This window comes from Pygocentrus nattereri, chromosome 6, assembly GCF_015220715.1.
Source record: "Pygocentrus nattereri isolate fPygNat1 chromosome 6, fPygNat1.pri, whole genome shotgun sequence".
NCBI classification, from domain to species: domain Eukaryota; kingdom Metazoa; phylum Chordata; class Actinopteri; order Characiformes; family Serrasalmidae; genus Pygocentrus; species Pygocentrus nattereri.
Window position 1 is genome coordinate 45,026,752 of NC_051216.1, and position 13,113 is coordinate 45,039,864.

The following is a 13,113-nucleotide window of genomic DNA, read 5'->3' on the forward strand; positions in this document are numbered from 1 at the left end:
TCAATGCTCAATTCCTATTGGTAATCAACAGAGGTGGACGAAGTACACAAATCATGTACTTGAGTTAAAGTAGAGACCCCCAAGGTAAAATATTCCTCCAGTAAAAGTAGAAGTTCCTCCCTTTAGACCTCCACTTGAGTAAAAGTACTAAAGTATTTACCTTCAAATGTACTTAAGTATAAAGTAAAAGTACTAAAAGAGTAATTCTGGCTCTGATGTCCTGTTATCATTTTTATAACCAGACTGGCTTCATGAACTCATTTCAGGTGAAAGTCCTCCAGCGTCTCTCTTGGTAAACCAGTCTTTTAATAGAACGTCATTAATTAGTGACGCTGACGTCTATTAAAATGATCAGAAGCACAAAACACTGAAGGTAAACAGTTTCCATCAGGGAGAACCGAGTGGCTCTGAAATCACTTTTTACACACAAGCAAAGTTTCAGTTTCAGATTTATTTACAACTTAGTTCCAAGTTTAAGTTGAATAAAAACTGGCTTTAAACTCAGGATCACAGATGAGCTCCTTTACTATGTTGATCTGTAGGCGTCTGTTCATAAACATAAACCAGCCCAAACTCATTTACTATAAAATGAAATGGTGTTTGTAGAAATTCAGAAAAAAGCCGCGTCAGTCTCGACTGCATATGTGGACATATTTCTATATTGAGCTCTATTTACACAAAGTTAGGTTAGTTCATCATTTATGTTGAACAGACTCTCCCAAAGTTTTACGCTGCTGCGCTGACGTTGAACCGCGTGCTGCACTGGGTCGGTATGACCAACAGGTCAAAACCAGCTCTAAACAAAGTGACCGCTGGGCCCTGATTGGTGCTCTGGCTTTGCGCTTCTTTCGTTTTGACATGTTACGTTTTTATAAACACAGAAACCAAAAGGAACGACAGATTTCTCAAAATGTAGGAGGAAAAAGTCGGATATTAGACTCTGAAATGTAGTGGAGTGAAAGGAAAAAGTCGCCCAGAACGGAGAAACTTCAGTACAGATACACCAAAAATAATAAAGTACAGAAACTAATTACATTTACTCAGTTACTCAGTTACTGTCCACCACTGAGAATCACCACATTGCTTCGCTCCTTATTTGCATAAAGTTAGACTCTGCTCAACAGTGTCGCATTGCTGACCCCACCCACTTCGCGCCGGCTCCTGTCACTGGAAATCACCAGCTCTGATTGAAAATAAATGACCACCACCTTGTCGCCCCGCATGGTTGCCAGTGTGAACGCAGGGTAACCCCCAATCACTTGGCGCTCCAGGACCCAAGTGGCTTTAAGCACCCCTGATTGTACTGTACTGTAAAATGTTTAGATCCTACATGAAACATTATTGTTTTATTTAAATGGAGATAATTCCAGGTGTTGCCCTGGAGCAAAGACATTCAGGACCCTAGTTTAAAGCTATCGTTCCTTGGTTTGAAAGAACGCCGCTTGCATTCTTCAGGTTGAGGTTTGCTGAACTTTAAAGGAATCTGAATTGAGTCTAACTGTGTCTAACAAGAACAAGCAGCTTAAAAGGGAGATGAAGGGTGTATTAAAAACACAGCAGAGGACCGAATGAATGTGACAGCAAAAAAAAAGAAAAAGGGACCGACGGCAGATCAGAGAGCAAAGTGTGTCATGCTGCCTCATCGGTCCTCCTTTCAGAGGAAATATCCCTGAAACCACGTTAATACTGTACTGTTCTCTGTTGTGATGGTTGCGTAACCCCAGCCCTTTTCAATTATTCATCATCGGCTGCAGCAGGAGTAATCTTTCATGTAAGCAAAAGGTACATGTCCATTAGAATTAGCCGTTATTCAATCAATGCATGAAGTACGTTTACCTGGTATGAACTGTAAAGCAGGAGAAACTCGTACCACTCTTCCTTTCTTAGGAAAGAGTATGTGTGTATTGAAAGTACAGATGGTTCTGAAAGTTTCCTGATCTGTTAGAATGGCACTGATTTTCTCATAGCGGGCTAATCGGCTGTAACCTGTTGGCAATGATTGCCTCCTGATTAGGACGATATGGGGGTTTTAGAGCACAGGGTGATTGACTAGAGTGTAACCGCAGGAACAGAAATAACCCTTGGCAGCAAGTGGTTTGCTTATTCTCAGTGGTGGACAGTAACTGAGTAACTGAGTAACTGAGTAAATGTAATTAGTTTCTCCATTCTGGGCGTCTTTTTCCTTTCACTCCACCACATTTCAGAGTCTAATATCCGACTTTCTCCTCCTACATTCTGAGAAATCTGTCGTTCCTTTTGGTTTCTGTGTGTATAAAAACGTAACATGTCAAAACGAAAGAAGCGCAAAGCCAGAGCACCAATCAGGGCCCAGCGGTCACTTTGTTTAGAGCTGGTTTTGACCTGTTGGTCATACCGACCCAGTGCAGCACGCGGTTCAGCGTCAGCGCAGCAGCGTAAAACTTTGGGAGAGTCTGTTCAACATAAATGATGAACTAACCTAACTTTGTGTAAATAGAGCTCAATATAGAAATATGTCCACATATGCAGTCGAGACTGACGCGGCTTTTTTCTGAATTTCTACAAACACCATTTCATTTTATAGTAAATGAGTTTGGGCTGGTTTATGTTTATGAACAGACGCCTACAGATCAACATAGTAAAGGAGCTCATCTGTGATCCTGAGTTTAAAGCCAGTTTTTATTCAACTTAAACTTGGAACTAAGTTGTAAATAAATCTGAAACTGAAACTTTGCTTGTGTGTAAAAAGTGATTTCAGAGCCACTCGGTTCTCCCTGATGGAAACTGTTTACCTTCAGTGTTTTGTGCTTCTGATCATTTTAATAGACGTCAGCGTCACTAATTAATGATGTTCTATTAAAAGACTGGTTTACCAAGAGAGACGCTGGAGGACTTTCGCCTGAAATGAGTTCATGAAGCCAGTCTGGTTATAAAAATGATAACAGGACATCAGAGCCAGAATTACTCTTTTAGTACTTTTACTTTATACTTAAGTACATTTGAAGGTAAATACTTTAGTACTTTTACTCAAGTGGATGTCTAAAGGCAGGAACTTCTACGTTTACTGGAGGAATATTTTACCTTGGGGGTCTCTACTTTAACTCAAGTACATGATTTGTGTACTTTGCCCACCTCTGCTTATCTTAAGCTTTTATTTTCTGGCAGTAGTCGCACTTCAAAGGTGGGATACAGATAAAGAGATACAGTTACATTGAATCATGAGTGACCACAGTCACAGTAGCTATGGTAAGGGTTAGTGGCTAATGCAAGTAGGAAGTTGGGCAAAACATCATGCAGATACTGTTAGCGTTTGGTAAATTGTGGCTAAGTGGCTGTGATTGAAAACAAGTCATCTAATCTCCCTGTTTATTCGTCAAGTAAGTTATGTTGTTCGGTCGCAATGACTGACAACAAATCACTCAAACACTATTATTATTTGCAAGATGGCTTTGATGGCCAACAGTATATGTGTATTAAAAGTGCAGATGGTTCTGAAAGTTTCCCGATCTGTTAGAGTTGCTGGGATTTCTACAATGGCTTGTGGACTGTTTTCAAATCAATTCTATTGTCCTGTCTAATATAAAATCTGAAGTGAATCAAGTCAAAAGCAAACTGCATTGAAATCTCTTCTCTGGTCAGATGAAGAGACGGGTCTGGAGGTCCATAAGGTCACGCGGCCACAAGGTTTCAACGCTAACCGCCGGCGCAGCCGGGCCGTGCTTTACCAGCTGTCGGGACACCTGCAGAAACAAGACAAGAGCAAGCTCAAGATCAACAATGTAAGTGTGACGCTTTTACAGCCTACATGGACTAGTTTAACTAAAGTTTCTAAAGTAGCTGACAATGAAAGTTGAGGAAACATGCCAGCATGTCTAGCTAGCTCATCATGTTAGCCTTTCTGAATGTTGAATGAAGCACTGGGGTTTTCCACTTGATTGCAAATATTACCATATTAAATTAGAGTTTTGTTCTTTTAAAAGTCAGATTTGAAATAATATTCTAATCCTAAGCCACAATTGAAATGGAGTTAAAAGATCTCAGAGGACTAAACGGAGTTAAAGGAAATCAGCTTCTCTGCCTGATGTTAGAGCACACGGTGATCGACTATAGTGTAACCACAGGAACATAAATAAACCTTGGCAGCAAGTGGTTTGCTTATTTTAAGCTTTTATTTTCTGGCAGTAGTCGCACTTCAAAGGTGCTTGGGATACAGATGAAGAGATAAAGGTGCATTGAATCATGAGTGACCACAGTAACAGTAGGTATGGTAAGGTTTAGTGGCTAATGCAAGTAGGACGTTGGGCAAAACATCAGGCAGATGCTGTTAGCGTTTGTTAAATTGCAGTGCTGTGGCTAAGTGGCTGTGACAGACAAGTCATCCAATCGCCCTTAGTATTTGTTAAGTCGTGTAGTTTGGTGGCAATGTCAAAATAATGAAAGCTGTGCATCAAGGCCAACACTACAAACAGCAGCTCATTTCTGAGAGTTTTTCTTAGGGATTGCACAAGACAACCTCAGGATAATGGATTGATTCAGCTGCTTGTTCCAGGGAAGAAGGCTGAGGTATAAAGGCCTACTGCAATGTGAAAAAGTGAAAATTTGACCAGACATGCAGTGATATTGATGGATCTTGCAGGATAGCCCGATAAACAACATTTGTATTCATTACTGAAGACATGTGGGCTCAGATCCACCTTAAAAATCCACCTTAAAAAATTATTTTAGCCAATATTCTCCATTCACGCTTCATTATGCTTGCTTGAAGGTTCCTAGTGACCATCTATGGTGTAAACAGGGTGTGTTCAAAGTGGTAACAACAATTCCCAACAACATTTTCTTTACATTAACGTGCATTAAAGTTAAAACGTGTTTGTGTGTTGCACTGATGCAAGTTTGTCCACTCTCGGTCCACTCTAATAGACACTCCTACCTTGATGATCCACCTTGTAGATGTAAAACCAGAGACGACAGCTCATCGGCTCCTGCACAGTCAGAGTTGGTCATCCTTTAGTCCTTCATCAATGGTCACAGGACGCTGCCCACAGGACGCTGGTGGCTGGATATTTTTGGTAGGTGGACTATTCTCAGTCCAGCAGCGACACTGAGGTGTTTAAAAACTCCAGCACCACCACCACCTCAGTGTCACTGCAGTGCTGAGAATAATCCACCACCCAAATTATACCTGAGTGGTCCTGAGGGGTACTGTGGGGGTCCTGACTACTAAAGAACAGGGTGACAAACTATCAGAGAAACAGATGGACTACAGTCTGTCACTGTAGAACTTGAAAGTGCTCTTATATGGTCAGAGGAGCTGATAAAATGGACAATGAGTGTGGAAATTATAGCCAGGTTCAGGTTCTAAATGGTCTTCTACCACTGCAAGCACATCAACAGTTCAGTATCATCTCTGTGCTCTGGTTATGGTGCACGGAGGTATATGGGACGCAATGTTTCTGGAGGAAAAATAAATGGAAAAAAGCCATTTTTCAATGATCTCCTGCTGAGTTCGAACCATATACCTGAAGTTTGAAGCTGTCATTGAAGTGAAGGACAGCTATTTATTAGGAATCCAAGCTTTTCTTTGCTTATCCGAGTTTTCTTTGTTCCTCCGGTGATTCTGTTCTACTCATACGTCTCTCTCTGCTTTTCAGAACATGTTTGGCGAGAAGCCGCCCATTCCAGAGTACAAAGTGGCGGCCATTCAGAAATCCCGTTTCATCCTGCTTCATTATGGCACCTTCAAGGCTGGCTGGGATTGGCTGATCCTGTTAGCCACCTTTTACGTAGCGGTCACTGTACCTTATAATGTTTGTTTCACCGTGGTTGGTGGGCGGGATGATGGACCAACCAACAGAAGCCCACCAAGTGTGAGCGACATCTTGGTGGAGATCCTTTTTATTCTAGGTAAGACACATTCACAGCAGACCCATCAACTTCACAGAGTTATTATGTAAGTTTTGCATGCTTCCAACCGAGGAACACATTTTTATGATGGTCCAAAACAATCTTCAGAACTTCAGTCGACTGTCCACATAATCCGCCTGTTCTTCACAGGCGTTCGTGTTGTTCCTGCAGCACAAACTGCTGCTTATAATGACAGAAGAGCAATGAAGTAATAAAGAAACTGGACATTTCATTTCATCACTTGGAAAATGGAAGGCATTTTTGATATGATGGGCCAGTCAAATTTAAACGGACTCAAAATAAAAACAACTGAACATTCAGCGAAGAAAGTTTTGTTTTACAGCTTTAATTGGGGTGCATGTCAAAATTGTGATTTCATGCAACATTACGGGTAGGACTGTGCATTTTCTCAGGATAATATCTGAGAGATAGATCTGGAGAATTTTAAAAAAGGCCCTAACAAAGGCAAATACTGTAGTAAAGCTTCTCAAATTCCTTAACGAATCTAAAAACACCCACATCATTTGGAACGCTTTGGCCAAACTGGAAAGCCAGTCAAACCAAATGAAAAGCATCTATTCCAGCAAACAAACAGGGTTAAAAATACAGCTTCCAAAAAGGGTTCTACGCAAGATTCCGTAGGAAAAACAACTTTTGGTGGTTCCCTAAAAATCCTTTCAGTGGTTTCTTAACAATGTGAAATGTGTGAGACACCCAAACCTTTTTCTAGTTTAAAGAACCCCCCCATCTCAGGAAAGGTTCTTTCAAGGAATTTCAGCGATCTCTTTCCAAACATGGTTCTAAAATCAAAAGTGGAACCAAACCTTCGCTCAAAGAATGCTTTGTATAATGTAAAGAAGGCAAATACCGAATAGCTATTAGACAACCGTAATGATGTAATGTATTGTATGTAGGCTGCACTCAAACTAAAGATACTCATGAACGTGGACAAAATAGGTGAGAAATTATAATATATGTGATAGAAAATAAAATAGATGCCTAAAGAATCATCGTGTTATTGTATCTTGAGTCTGAGTCCAAATTGGATTGAATTAGATTTCTACCTTGCCAATAGCAATATATATATCATCGCTTCTTTGATGTGTGTCTGTATGGTAGTCTAATTCAAGGGTGACTAAACATTTTTGTCTTGAGGGGCCACAGTGAAATGTTTGTGGTGGGCTGAGGGACAAAAAGATGAAACACTAAAATAAATAAATAAAAGGTTTCAAATTGAGTTTGTATGACCTACTATAGGTGCACGGAAAACGCAATTATTAAAAGAAAAAAAACGATATATGGGTGGGGTTTGGGCAACTTACTTGGGGGCCAAATCAGATGTCCTCATGGGCTATATTTAGCCCACTTTGGGGAGCCCTGGTCTAAAGAGAAGACAAGTTGGCCACACCAGCGCTCTTAATGATTGAAAGATGGTAATGAAATGATACAGCAGGCATCAACTGTCTACCACCAATTTCTGTGGTGTATCGTTGTTGTCCAAAACCAGCAGCTGCCCTTTCCATTGTGTGTGCATTTCATGATAAATGGACCAATAGAAAAGGCCTAAAATCACTTGGAATTCAATTTCTTTAGATTCATTTGCTGTAAAAGTAAAGCACCTGCTTTACCTTTCATGCCTTCTTCTGTAAAGTTGCTGTTTTGGAGATATGTGGTGTTTTGGGCTGACTGGCTCGTCTCTGATCTCTGATCCACAGTCAACATTTTATGTTTATTTAACCACAGCAACGTCCAGTCCTTTTGAGTTTTTGAAGCTGAATTTTAGCTACTGCGTGAAATTAAACTCCTCTCCATGTCCTACAGTGCAAACAAAGTGAGGGAGATGTTTGGCTACCAAATGAAAAAGTAGACTGGGAGTGAATCTGAATGAGTTTACAAGGCCAGGAGCTTTGATCCATGCTGTATGTTTTTTGCCTGGTATTTTGGTGTTTCATATCGCTGCTGTTGGAAGAAAACCTTGTATCTCCATTTTGGTCGTTATTCAGTTTTTGGCATAATTTGAAAATACCTGTTTTCACGATTGGCCCCTCCCATTCCTCCATGTGCTTTTGTTTTGGTTTTGGTCTTGTCCATGTGCTTTTGTTTTGGTTTTGGTCTTGTCCATGTGCTTTTGTTTTGCTCCCTTCCTGGTCCTGCCCCCTTGTTACCAGACCCTGCCCTTGATTGTTTTCACCTGTTACCCTCTTGTTAAGCACCTGTGTATCGTTACCTGTCCCTGTATTGAAGCTTTGTGTTTTCCCTAGTCTCTCGCTGGTCTTTGTTTGATGTTTTCTCGTGTAGTGTATTCTTCTGTCGTGTTTTGTTTATTCTGGCTTCCGTGTTGTTTCCAGTCTGTGTTTAGTTGAATTATGTCTGTGCCTCCTTTTCTCCATGTTGGCTCTGTGACCCTGGACCGTCTTGACCCTGACATTGGATTTGCCCATAATAAATCTTCATCTCAGCATATGCATCCGCCTCCTCATCGCTCGCCAACGTTACACCTGTTGTCCTTTACATTGTGTGTAAATTTCGTGATGAACGTAATAAAAGAAATGGTGCAAATTGAATTGGAAAAAAGTCTGGTTCCATTCATTTGCATTAAGCGTAAAGTAGGTTTTTTCCTTCTTCTGTAAAATTGACATTTTCTGTAACACAAGAGTAGCTCAACCTGTTTGCACCGAAATCCCTGTAGTTACTCAATAACAAGCCTAAGTACGTTATAAGCCTGGGATTTTAAGAGGCTAAAGAGCCTCCCATTCCAAGAAAGGCTCTTTCAAGGAATGTCAAGGAAATCTTTCCAAAAACGGTCTTAAAATCAAAAGGGGAACCAAATCAGTACTTTTTTTAAGACTGTAAGAGACGTTTAAGACATTTAAGATGTAAAGAACACAAATACCAAATATCTATTAGTCAACCATAATGATGTAATGTGTTGTGTGGACATTTCATGATGATTGGAATAAAAGAAACATCCCGAAATGTCTTGGGGAAAAGAAAAGTCTGGTTCCATTTACTTACATTAAAAGTACATTTTTCCTTTTCCTGTAAAGTTACCCTTTTGGACATACACGGTTTCCTTTCCAACAACAGCGCTATATAAAAATGGAAGATGAAACCTGGCGTCACTCTCTTTGTAGTGACTTTGACCAGCCAGACAGTCAGGAGCCATCTGAGGTTCATGTTTAGTTCTGTTTCCAGAATGAGCTCAGTTGTATTCCATAACTATAAATGTCCAAATCAAATAGGATTTTTAATGAACTCCTCATTACTGGCACAGAATAAAAAGTTTTAGTATGCATCTCACAGGCTCAGCCAAGATTGATTTTATGGCGTCAAACTGTGTTGTGTTTACTAACAGGTTGTTTTGTTCATTAAGTGGTGGTTTCATCATGATGAAAGAGAATCAACACCAGATCATTCTCCATAAACGCTTCTGAATTTGCTGCCAGAGAAACTCTGGTTTATTCACATGCTTTCAGCTTTGATGAGACATTGCCCTGGGCTAAGTCTTTCTCTGAGCTTTAAGGAAAAACAGCTACCCTTTGGCGCATATATTGATTTCTCTCTGTCAAATATACATTTAAAAAGTAATGTTCAAACATTCAATTGAGCTAAAGTTGACTCATTAAAACAGCAGTGATTGATTGTGTTGTACATTGTGTTCTCTTTGTCAGACATTGTGTTGAACTTCCGCACCACATTCGTGAGCACGTCAGGCCAGGTGGTGTACGACGCTCGCTCCATCTGTGTGCACTACGTCACCACCTGGCTCTTTGTGGATCTGATTGCTGCATTGCCTTTCGACCTACTCCACGCATTCAACGTCAGTGTGGTGAGTATGTTTGTTTGCCTATAGAGGCCACTGAGGCTTAAATATACACATATTTGCAACATTTCTATTTACCCTAACATGGAGCCTTGTGGCACCCCACATTTTACAATTCACAAAATCTACCATAACACTGGTTTTGTGCATCGTTTCAGTCTGTTTTCTTTTCTTTATGTTCACAGACCTTCGGGGTTCACCTTCTAAAGACGGTTCGGTTGTTAAGACTCCTACGCTTACTGCAGAAACTGGAGCGGTACTCACAATATAGTGCTGTGGTGCTCACCTTGCTCATGTCCATGTTCGCTCTGCTGGCTCACTGGATGGCTTGCGTCTGGTACTTCATTGGCCGCCGTGAGATTGAGAACAACAGCCCTGGGTCTTGGGACATTGGTGAGTTTATCTTTATAATCTGCTACTGTTTGCTACTGTCATAAATCTGTTAAAAACTTTGCAATCTACTATGAATTATTGAACTGTAGTTGACTTTTGTAGGTTTGTTATATCTAATGCAGGGTTTATTTCTTCATTTCATTTCACTTTTCTTGAAGTCATTGAGAAAATAATGAAGAATTTCCAAAGACGTACCACTGACTGTGGTGACAAGACAAGCTGTCTGAGGAAAATGAGAAGATTTAGTTGCTTGATCTGAAAGTTATAAGTTTATCGGATGAATGTAGAATCCCATTCTCCATTATTATTAACTACAGAGCCTACTTTGGATCCCTGTCTGGCTCGTTTTGTATTAGCATAATAATAACTTAGAATCTGGCAGCATAAAATCAACACAAAAGAGGTAGAGTCCTGCTGAGTCAGTCTCATGTATCCTCACATGTGTAAAGATCTTTTGTGAAACAGTGCACGATTCCCGACACCTTCATCAGTATCAAGGATGTCTTATTCTCACCATGATCATTAGAGACTGAAGGTTCCTAATAACCTGGCATGCTGTGCCTCGCTACGACAATGCGCCTTATTACACTACCTCTTGTGTATTCCCACGGAACAAACAAAGCTCTTTTCACAAATGGAAATGACTGTTCTGGGCATCTTTCAGCTATAAAGTTAAAGGAGATGGAGGAAAGAGCACATGAGGGACTTTTCTGTGACACCATATAAACCTCATGGCACACCTTCCATGGCGAGTTAGGATCCCATTTAACCCTTAGCAGGCCTATGGCCAGGGATAACAGCAGCATGGAATGATGTTGGGATAACTAAGGTGGCTAATTAGCGATAAAATGGTAAATAGCGAACGATTTTGTCTTAAATGTGACATAATCATGATTGTCAAATCATACTACAAACTAATGTTAGCTAAATAAGTTAAGGACCGTCATGAGGGCCAGCTTTTCACTGTGTCCTTCATCCACCTCTCTCAAATGACATGCATGGATGTCTTTGTATGCATGCACTTATTAACTGACTAGAAAGACATATTCTTTATACACGCACAGGTCTCAAACGTCCCTACCATAACGTTATCCGTACACCGAATATCACCAAAATTATAGCAAGGCAGAAATAAAGGAGTTGGCGTTTGCTATTTCACAGTGAGCTGCCTTGGCCTGCTCTGTGGGCTGATATGGAGATAAAGAGTGTGAATGGACTGCAGCTCTGCCGACCCAGCATTAAAAATTAATAGCCTTACTCCGGCTTCCTCTGAGGACTGATATTTACCACACAGGACACTTCTTACCCCCTGCTCACCACTCGCTCGCTCATTCACTCGCTCGTTCTATCTATCTATCTATCTATCTATCTATCTATCTATCTATCTATCTATCTATCTATCTATCTATCTATCTATCTATCTATCTATCTATCCATCTGTCTGCCTGTCTATCTATCTATCTATCTATCTATCTATCTATCTATCTATCTATCTATCTATCTATCTATCTATCTATCTATCTATCTATCTATCTGTCTGTCTGTCTGTCTGTCTGTCTGCCTATCTATCCATCTATTGTTCTGTCTGTGTATCTGTATCTATCTTTCTGTCTGTCTATCTATCTGTCTATCTCTGTCTGTCTGTCTGTCTGTCTGTCTGTCTAAATGATAAATGATGGTGTTCCTTTAAAGAACCGTCCCATGAAAGATACTTCATGGAACCAAATGTGGTTCTTGTCTGTAGAATAATGGCGCTGGGAAAGAACGTTAGATTTATACTGTGCAGTGTAGTGTCAGGACAAAACCTCAGACCTCTGAAAACAGAGACTTTACAGGGGAAGCAAAACTCTTATTAACTTTCAGTGCAAGTTTATGTAATGAGGTTTTATTCCAAGTAACTCTGAGCCATTTATTGGTCTGTTCATCATGAAACTGTCACGCAGTGTGAAGAACATTGTTTTCAAATTCCAAAAAAAAAATTCATTTATAATCTACAGGCTGTGTCTGTAACATGTAAGGGCTGAACGTATAAACGAGAAACAATCAGTGGATAAAACTCTTAGTCCAGTTCTGCTGCTGTCTGTGACAACATAATGAGACCTGCGCACGGATTTTCATGATATAAAGGAAATGTAGATGTTAAATGAAGCTGCATACATTTGTCAGAATGTATTGCTTGAATTGATTTGGGCTTTTTGTCATCTTTGTGGTGTTTCCTTTTTATTTATGTAAATTGACTGCTCTATATGTAAATGAGATGTGATGCAGAGAAGGCTGTGTGTGTGTGTGTGTGTGTGTGTGTGTGTGTGTGTGTGTGTGTGTGTGTGTGTGTGTGTGTGTGTGATATGGCCAGGTTTTTGTCACTATCATGCACCACCCAAATAGTACCTGCTCTGTGAGGGTCCATGGGGGTCCTGACCACTGAAGAACAGGGTAACAGAGTATCAGAGAAACAGATGGACTACAGTCTGTAACTGTAGAACTACAGAGTGCAGCTATACAGTAAGTGGAGCTGATAAAGCGGACAATGAGTGTAGAAACAAGGAGGTGGTCATGATGTTAGGCCTGATCGGTGTGTGTGTGTGTGTGTGTGTGTGTGTGTGTGTGTGTGTGTGTGTGTGTATGTATGTATGTATGTATATATATATATATATATATACACATGTCATTTTTCAGTTGTTGACATAATTTTAAAAGATTTGTTGCTCTTTACATTATGCATACATTTCTTAAAGAATGGCCCAATAGAAATGTCCCAAAATATATATATATATATATATATATATATATATATATATATATGTTTCCACTTCTATTGGTCCTTTTATTGTGAAATGTTTACACAATGTAAGGGAAAGCTGGTGTTTTCAAATGGGGTTAAAAATGACCAAAGTGGAGTTTTGAGGTGTTTGTATGACTGTATACAGCAGGTTTTACTGCTTTGGTTAAAAATAGGCACATGTGTTGAGACAGGTGAGTGATGGACAGATTAGAATGCATGTGCAGATGGAGTC

General features: G+C 40.1%; 1 protein-coding gene across 1 annotated transcript in view; it reads left to right on the plus strand.

The window, feature by feature from the left end:
• Positions 1-13,113, plus strand: part of kcnh3 (potassium voltage-gated channel, subfamily H (eag-related), member 3) — a 223,997-nt gene that overhangs the window by 145,088 nt on the left and 65,796 nt on the right. Inside the window, exons 4-7 of the mRNA XM_017702980.2 lie at positions 3,619-3,758; positions 5,631-5,883; positions 9,555-9,712; positions 9,892-10,099. Of these exons, the coding sequence (XP_017558469.1) occupies positions 3,619-3,758; positions 5,631-5,883; positions 9,555-9,712; positions 9,892-10,099 (759 nt within the window). The remainder of the gene's footprint in view (positions 1-3,618; positions 3,759-5,630; positions 5,884-9,554; positions 9,713-9,891; positions 10,100-13,113) is intronic.